The sequence below is a fragment of the Maniola jurtina genome, chromosome 2 (assembly GCF_905333055.1).
Source record: "Maniola jurtina chromosome 2, ilManJurt1.1, whole genome shotgun sequence".
Classification (NCBI taxonomy): domain Eukaryota; kingdom Metazoa; phylum Arthropoda; class Insecta; order Lepidoptera; family Nymphalidae; genus Maniola; species Maniola jurtina.
This window is the reverse complement of record NC_060030.1, coordinates 14,884,001-14,893,452: the sequence shown is the minus strand read 5'-3', so window position 1 is coordinate 14,893,452 and position 9,452 is coordinate 14,884,001. Positions and strand designations below refer to the sequence as shown.

Sequence of the window (9,452 nt, the reverse complement as noted above, 5' to 3'; positions counted from 1 at the left end):
ATCGATGTTGAAAGACAAAACTATAAGTCTGGATTACGTAACATATTACGAGTATCTATATTATGTTCTCTAATATATGTCGTTAGTACCTACTTACTTCTTAAATCACACTAATATTATAAAGGAGAAAGTTTGTATGTGTGTGTGTGTGTGTATGTTTGTTACTCCTTCACGCAAAAACTACTGGACGGATTGGGCTGAAATTTAGAATGGAGATAGATTATACCCTGGATTAGCACATAGGCTTTTTATCCCGGAAAATCAAAGAGTTCCCACGGGAATTTTAAAAAACCTTCATCCACGCGAACGAAGTCGCGGGTATCAGCTAGTACTTTATGATGATAAAACAGTCTGAGAAGCAAAAATAAGTAGAGACGTTTCCGAGTATTGGCACTTGTGTATTGTTTGTTATCACTAGATCGATGAGAGCGCAAAAACTTCCAACGCACAAAATTATTATTTATAGGAGTAACCTACCTATAGTTAAAACTTTGCAGAGAGAAATATCAGGTTCCATCTTGGAACTTGATCGGATTTTGATCATTTCTTTTTAGGGTACACGAAGGGTGCCGATTGTGACGGCACCTTATAACTAAGTTTCCGCTATCTGTCCGTCTGTCCGTCTGTTCCTCTGTCGGTCTGTCAGCGGAAAACGCGAGTAACTTTCTAGAAAAACAAAAGTAGCTAGATAAGAAAATTGGGTAGGTTTACTTTATCAAAGGGAAATATTTTTTTATTCAAGTAAACATTTACAGGAGCTTTTTAATCATCAAATGAATAACAATTCGTCCGATGAATATATCATCTAAACCACTACACTGCAACAAGAATTATAATTATTATCATATTATGATCATAAAAAACTAATTAACTGATCATGAGGGATGCGGCAGGAAACATGAAGATCCATGGATTCCCCTCAAAACATCAATGACCTGCTTAAAGACCGAAATATTAAGTAGACTGTTAAAATGACCTTGGTAAATTACTGAAAAAACTGCTCACGCACAAGGAGTAGGTATGGAAAAAAACTTTGCCATGAAATCTGGAGTTCCATCTTAGAATTCGATCAGATTTGATCACGTTTCTTTTTTATTGCGCCTTCCTTAAAGCAATTGTCTGTTCTAGAATTTGTGATACAACCACCCGGTGATAGTCTACAATAAAAATCTGGCTAATTCGTAAATTCGTAAGATTCGTAAGTTGGTAGGTTCTGATTCGCAGAGCCGTTGAACTTTTTTTCCAATTCCAAGCTTCAGTGCTTTACACAAAGTTGAGGAGGGAAATATTCAACGAACTCTATGTACTACGGGAAAGATAACATACATAAGATACAAACGCACTTCTGAACAAAACTTGCTTCTGTTTGGAAGTCGCTTAGCAGAAGAAGGTGGGTCCATAGTCTAATTAGATAAAGGTGCGTTGTTTCAGCAGAAAGTTAGCGCTTAATTATAACTATAGGCCTGTGCATGGTAACTACACAGTACAGCAGTAAAATACAACTTTGTCGTCAGGCCAATATAATTACTATAGACGCGACAGAAGTCTTAGTTATCGGAATATCCCTGGGTCACTCATATACCTACACCAGGTTTTTTTTTAATATTTGGCCGTAAACTGTATGTATGCGAAAGAATTTAGGAATCCACTGCATTATTATGCCAAGAAAATCTTCCCACCACCACCACATGAGTGGTTAATGGAAATGGGCCTCAACCTTTAGTAAGTAATAAGGAATACAATGTACAGAGAGAGATATAAATAAACCCCATCTTTAACTGTATCGTTTACCAACACATATACCTACATGATCAAAATTTTGCAAAGATCATAGTCAAGGCCTATAATCCACGTACCTATGTTTCTTTAATAGAAAAGGAAAAGGGTAAAGAACAAATTAACAAGTAAAACACTACAACAAAAGTCTATTTCAAGCTACCTTAACCACATACGAATTAAGTGCTATTTTTCCTGTATACAACGAATTCCGTCAGTCGCAGCCTTAACGAAATTAGCGCAAAAAAGCTAGCATGAAAAACTGAAGAGTATTGTAAACATTTGCCAGCTCATGACATAAGCAGGTTGGTATATAAGGGGGCGCAGGACGCTTGTGGGCACAGACAGTTCTATCTATTCAGTCGAAATGGCAAGATTCGCAGTTGTTTGTGTGGCCCTCGGGGTTTGTGCTTTCGTGCAAGCAGCGCCAGGTAGGTTTACTACTTTTGTGACTTATTCTGATACTACATTGAAGCTTTAGTAGCTTAAAGTATACAATAAGGGCGTCCTGAAATTCGCCATGGGCAGGTACCATGGTTTAAAATTACCATCGCGCCATGGGGAAGCGCGGAGGTTATATCGGATTGAACCGACTGAAACCCACGGTGTTCCAAGCGTCGTCGTCTGGGCAACTGCTCGTTATCCTTCACGCAACTCATCAAGTGGTGTCTGAGAAGGCAGACCCAACCATGGAATCTCTGACAGGTCACTCGTCAACATATGTTCAGAGTTGTTTGTGAATTTGAAAATTCAGTAAAATTATGATAGCTGGCCAATAATTCTTAACAGGGCTCATTCCGTTACTTACTCCATACAATCGTAGTTCCAATTTCATTTGAATACTAAGCAACCAAAGTCCATGAAATTTTGGAGACATATGCTAGAAACTAATATATGTTCCTATGGTGTTTTAGATTTTTCTAAAAATATGTAGTTTTAAAATTTCAGGGGCTCAAAGATTTGTATGTGAATTTTAAAAACCGCGTAACTTTGAAACCGAATATTTTAACAGAAATCTGGAGAACCACAGGCATAGATATTAGTTTCTAATGTCTGCAAAATTTCATGGACTTTGGTTGCTTAATATTCACATGAAATTGGAACTACGTTTGTATGGAGCGAGTGACGGAGAGACCCCTCTTAATATAAGCATGATATGATTTTTACAAATTAATTATATCGAATACAATATTATAACCATGATAGCCTAGTTGTTAAGACGTCCGCCTAGTATTCCACCGTCTATTTGGAGGTCGGGGGTTCGATCCTGGGCACGCACCTATAATTTTTCGGAGTTGTGTGCGTTTTAAGCAATTAAATAGTATCTGCTTTTACTTTAAACATCGTCGTAAGAAAACCTGCATGCTTGAGAATTCTCCATAATGTTCTTAAAGGCGGCCATTATGCACTTGGCCTTCTTGGCGGACTATGGCCTAAACCCTTCTCATTCAGAGAGGCAGGCGCGGGCTGGTTATGGGTTGATCATAGTGATGTTGATATTAAAATTTAGTGAAGTTAATTAAAATTTTAGGAAAAACTACTTTTTAGGCCAAGGTCTGTTTATTGGTATGGAATCTATTACCGAAACTTCAGTTCAAATTAAGGGAATAAATGTACAGGTCATATTATAGGCACCTCTAAGTATATTTTGCTCGTAGTTTGACCTGCAATTGGCTCCAGCAATGCGCGGGACTTCAATTGCTTTTATACATGGCATAATATTGTATATCAAATCTTTGAAAAGAGCAACCGCCGAGTTTCTTGCTGGTTCTTCTCGGTAGGAAAGGTATTCCGAACCAGTGGTAGATGCTTTTGACGATTCAAAAGAACTTGTAAAAGTCCATTAATTGAATAACAATATGTTGAATTTTGAATTTTGAGTTATAGGGGTTTTTTTTAATTAGTCATAGCTAGATAAAGATTACACTAAGCTAAGATATCACGCTTCTGGAAGCGTTCATAATCTATTCTTTGTAGTCGAAATGTCGTGGTTTGCAATTGTTTGTGTCACCCTGGCGATCGTTACTTGTGTTCAGAAAAAGCCAGGTAAATACTAAATACCCAATACTATACAATGAATTGTAATCTTATTGATATTTTTATAAAATTAATAAATACCTACGTACCCAAAACTTTCACGAAAAAACTTGATGAAATTCAAATTAAATAGATTATCTTCATTCTAGCAATATCCAGGGCCATTTTTTTATGTTTTTACTAACTCGTTCTCTTGTCGGTCAGTCTGTTTGTCTGTTTGGACAAATTGCAATCGATTTTAAACTAACTTTTCGAGTAGCCCAACGTTTTTCGTTTTAATCTTAGAAGTATTTTCTTAGCTAACTATAGCCCGTTTAAAAAACGTGGTATTAAAAAAGTTTTTTAGTTTAAAAAATTCACTTTTTAAATTGTTTTCAGTATATAGATAAATATTTCTACGCCACTATTTAACTAAATCATCCACATAATAAGGTAGGTATTTTATTTCCGATGGATACAATTCATCACATCGAGTGTTCTTGTGCAAATAACTTTAATTCGTGATTGTGTTTTATCAAAAATTTTCATGATAACGCTAACAAAAAGTGCTAATAGCAATTTTTAGATACGAACTGAGCTCTTGACACCGAAATATTATAACTTACCTATCTAGATACCTAATGTTGATATCATTTCGACTGATAGCATTTTATAAATGATGTAAATAAATGTTTGCCTACTTAACTGACGTGGGTGTGTTGCACCAGTGCCATTCAAATTAGATCATTTACAGGAGCGTGATCCAAGCACCATAAGAATGCGAAAAAGGGCAAAAGGTAGCCACACACACGAAGGGTTCGGTATCATATCGTACCTACAAGAAATAACGCTTTTTAATAAAATTTATCACAGAGTATGCATTCCTATTGTATAACTCTCTACCTGTCATGGTTCATGAGATTCAGCCTGCTGACAGACAATTGGACAGACGGACGGACTGTCAGTGGAAGCTTAGTAATAGTGTCCCGTTGGCTGTTGACACCCTTATAAATAATTATAAATTACGGAACCCTAATAATTGTATTATGTAAAGTATTTTTTTTCAACTAGGTTATGGCGGTGGTAACAACGGAGGCGGTAGCGGCGGCTACGGCAGTGGCGGTGGCGGCGGCGGTGGCTTCGGTGGCGGCCACGGAGGCGGTGGTGGCTTAGGAGGCGGCCATGGGGGTGGTAAGTGTTTTTTTATATAAAAAAAATCGGTCAATTGCGAGTTGGGCTCCGTAGTCCGTACCATCGTGTAAGATTTTGTAATTTTCAAATTTTTTACATTGCGGCCATTTTGAAATTCTTATTAGGTATTTTTTGTAAATCTCGGTGGAAATTTCAACTCTCTACCTATTATGGTTTACGAGATACAGCGGAAGGACAGACAGCGGAGGCATTCACATTAGAATAATATAAATCCATCTACCGAAATTATTGTTAGATCCATTTTTGCGTTTTTTTATCGCGGAATCTTTTTTATGTGCAGTTTAAATTATACGCACAGAATTAACTATCCACAACAACCTTATCTATTACTCGTACAAAACTTTACAAACGTTTTTTGCGGTGAGCGAGTACATCGAACCAAGTAGAATTCTTTGTCCTTTTTTGTGGCTTATTCTAAATGAAGTGAACGTGACTCTACATCTAATCTTGCGCATGCTGATAAAGGATTCACAATTAACGACTTATAAAAGTATAGTAAGCAACGTTAGAATATCGGGTAGAGTAACAGCTTACAGTTTTATGAAACATGAGTTTACTTTACAATAATAAACTTACTTCTAAACTATGTTTACACTTTATGATTTCAAGAAGAAAAAAATGATATTATTTTTAAACATTGCCGCATCATTTTTTACAGGTGGCGGTCTAGGCGGTGGTGGTGGCGGAGGCCATGGCGGCGGTCTTGGCGGTGGTAGCGGAGGTGGTCTTGGTGGTCACAGCGGCGGACTTGGCGGAGATCACGGCGGCATCGGAGGCAGTATTGGCGGAGGTCACGGAGGCGGCGGCGGCGGCGGTCTCGGCGGAGGTCACGGAGGCGGCGGCAGCGGCGGACTGGGCGGCGGTCTCGGCGGTAGTGGCGGTCACGGCGGTCACGGCGGCGGCGGTCACGGCGGTCAAGGCGGTTTCGGTGGAGCCAAAGCTAGCGCTAGTGCGAGCGCTGGCTCCGGCGGATATGGTGGATACGGGTGAGTTCGCCCCTACGTTTTTTATAGCCTTTCGAAAATACAAACTCAAGTACTGAAACATTTTATAAAAGTACTTTTTACACTTCCATGGGTAAAGGAGTGTTTCAGAGTTCAGTACGTATGTACATGTGGGTTTGTTTATTCCGCCATAACTTCTGCACAGATTTGGATGCAAGGGGTATCGTTAGAATCCTTAAATTATCGAGACTGCCACTGACTATTGAATTTTTTTTTTAAATCAATATGGAAGGGCGATCGTGTTTTTATTTTTTTTAATTATCTCATAGTTTACGCACTTATTTCAGTTAATATACACAAAATGTATACTTAGATAATAAACTTTGAAATGTGGACTTTCCGTCGGTAAAATTGCACGCACTCTGTCTCCTCACCTATATAATGTTCTATTACAAAGAAGTATGAGAGGCAAAGTATTAAATTATCTATACTTAATGATAATATGACGAGCATGGCACGCTGTTATAATATAAAATCTCTCTGGATTTTTGTATGATTACTAAGTAGATACCTACCTAATGTTATGTTTCTTATTTATTTTCAGACGCTAATTTCGGCACAAGAGCGAGACTCAAGCAAAAACTTCTGAACTTTTCGTGAATAACTTCAAAATTGCCTGTAGAGATAAGCAAAAACGAATGTGATATAGTAATAACTGCTCGCCATAATATTATTCGTAATATTATGAACTAAATAAAACCAATTACCTAAATAAAAACCTTTTATTTAGTTTCCTTACCTTTATATTGTAATGCTAATGACCACCACGGTCCACACACTACACTGTAACAGATTTTTTATAAGTAGGTAATCAACATCATCATGATCAACCATTGCTAGCCCACTACGGGTCTCCTCTCAGAATGAGAAGGGTTTAGTTTAGGCCACAGTCTGCCACGCGGGCCCTGTGCGGATTGACAGACTTTACAGACCTTTGAAAAATATGGAGAACTCTCAGGTGTGCAGGTTTTCTTACTATGTGTTACCTTCACCATTAAAGCAACTGATATTTAATTGTTTGAAACGCACATAAAGCCGAAAAGTTAGAGGTGCGTGCCCGGGATCGAACCCCCGACCTTTCGAATAGGAGGCAGACTCTTAACCACTAGGCTATCACGGTTTGACCGAATTTCAGCCACGGTGGCCCATCACTATGAAGATTAGCTAATTGCGCGTGAGACATTATACTGCACAAGTGTGTGCGTAAAAACAGGTGCACACATTCCCTCACTCTCATAGCCCGATGAGAAGGAAATCCGACACGACCGGAGAGAGATCATGCTCATGACCGACGGTTTTATATACTCTCCGAGCACGGGTAAAACACCGCCAACTTATTAACTCCGGGCTAGTACCTAGGTATTGAGAATTTCTGAACAGGAAAATCCAATACCTAACAATTTTTCTGACCCGACCCGGGAATCGAACTTAGGACCTCGTCATCTGCAGTTGAACATGCTAACCACTAGACTAGCGATATTAAGTATGTAGATTCTGTGTGTAATTAGGTAGGTACCAAATAAAAGCGTGAGTACTTAATTTATCAGTCCACATCGCATTAACGAAAGCAAAACAGTCAAGTTCGCGACCTTCATACAAACAACTCCAAAAAGATAATTTGACATGCAACGTCCATCCTGTTTGTCCTATTGTCCCTGCCTGATATAAAACAGCAGTGTGGAGTCATCACTCCACAAGTCTGTTTTCTGCTATATCATAGACAGCATACTATATTTACTAATACATACATAGGCACTAAATAAGCATTAGCTATGGAGAAATTAATAAGCCTGCTTCTATTGGTGCTATTGGTGAGCACAGTCCTTGCCTTACCAGGTAAGTTTTTTTTAATTAAATAAATTCAAGCACTGCTCTATTTTTTTTTTTTTTTATTCCTTTATTTGTAAACAACAGCGGTACAATTATTATAATTTTACATTTTAAACTATAATATAAAAATAAGGCCAAATGGGTTTACAATATACAAGTATGATTACAGTTAATATAAAAGTAATTATAAATTATAACAGAACTAAGCGTGTGTTAGTGTATGTGTGTGTGTGTGTGTGTGTGTGTGTGTGTGTGTGTGTGTGTGTGTGTGTGTGTGTGTGTGTGTGTGTGTGTGTGTGTGTGTGTGTGTGTGTGTGTGTGTTATAACTATACTCTATCCACGGAGAGAAGTTAGTACCTATAGGGCGCTCTCTGTTACATAATCCCATACAAATGACAAAGACAAAAACTCAGTGGGCGTTAACCATTTTGTATGGCCAACTAATCACAAACGAAAGTATCTATCTTTTTTAATGCTCTATGCTAACTTCTCTCCGTGGACAGAGTATACCGCTTGGCTGCAATCAGATCTGCTGGCACCAAAACTGGCTGGTACTGTTTCCGTATCCAAAGGGTAAAAACGGAGGTCTATTAATGTCACTCTGCTGTCTGTTTGTCCGTCGTCTCTCTGTCTGTCTGCGTCTCACAAGTCTCTCGTAGACGAAATGCGTTTCAAATGGTTTCTAAGCTGAAATTGTGGTATTTGGTGTAAAACGATGACTCAAAAAATATTGAATTAAAAATTCAATTAAGTTAATTATTTTAGGGATTCAATTAAATTGTTTTTTTCCCTCATATGAAAAAGGAGCCGAAAAATTTCTTTTCTTACCCTAGCATGTAGGGTTTAATTGCTTAGAACTCATTGAGTAGGGTACCTACCTATATTTTTCATTGTGTAGAAATTATTTTTGTCATAAAAATTAAAGAAATGGGGGCGTCAGAGTTGTCAGTTTTAGAACATTTTTGTAACGGGGGCTATCTCAAAAACTAAACTAATTAGGGATATGAAATATAATATTATGTACCATAAAACCCTAAAAGAGCGAGCTCCGACTCGCACTTGACCGGTTTTTTTTTGTTTTTTGTACATCTTTTTCAGGTGTCATTCACGAAGGATCTGATAACCACAACAGCGACTCTGATTCACTCGAAGACGAGAGTGGTAGCTATGAGAACGGCTATGAAGACGGCGTAAGATACGGACACACCTACGTGCAAGCGGCCGCGGCCGCATCGGCTTCAGCTTCTGATTGAACTAGAATACTAATTTTGTCATAGCCGACCTAAAATGTAAGCAAGTCGCAACTCACCAAAAAGGCGTAAATGACGCGCTGATGGTTTATGTCCCAGCGACATCAACGGCCATCATCGCGATGGTCAACGGCGTTTCCCGTTAAACGTATATGTAGTCACGATCAACGTATAACGGCATTCACAATGCCGTTTGGCGTTAGACGATTTTAACCCCAACTCAATTAGCATTAGAGCTTAGACGTTAATTGGCCACACAGTTTAACGCGTTGATTATCGCGATAATTATGGCGTTGTTTGGTATTGATGGAGCATTATAGTCGGCGCATGGGACGTTCCTACGGCGTCATCGAACCTATAGTT

General features: G+C 38.5%; 1 protein-coding gene across 1 annotated transcript; it reads left to right on the top strand.

The window, feature by feature from the left end:
• The first annotated feature begins 2,105 nt into the window (after positions 1–2,105).
• Positions 2,106–6,720, top strand: LOC123878101 (glycine-rich cell wall structural protein-like). Its single transcript, XM_045925170.1, has 4 exons — positions 2,106–2,207; positions 4,864–4,983; positions 5,663–5,990; positions 6,553–6,720. Exons 1-4 carry the CDS (start codon positions 2,144–2,146, stop codon positions 6,557–6,559), a joined length of 519 nt encoding a protein of 172 aa, XP_045781126.1. The 5' UTR covers positions 2,106–2,143; the 3' UTR covers positions 6,560–6,720.
• Positions 6,721–9,452: the final 2,732 nt, after the last annotated feature.

Coding starts and splice junctions, on each gene's coding strand:
- LOC123878101 (XM_045925170.1), top strand. CDS start 2,144: ATGGCAAGATTCGCAGTTGTTTGTGTGGCCCTCGGGGTTTGTGCTTTC. Junction 2,208..4,863: donor TTTCGTGCAAGCAGCGCCAG/GTAGGTTTACTA, acceptor TTTTTCAACTAG/GTTATGGCGGTGGTAACAAC. Junction 4,984..5,662: donor AGGAGGCGGCCATGGGGGTG/GTAAGTGTTTTT, acceptor CATTTTTTACAG/GTGGCGGTCTAGGCGGTGGT.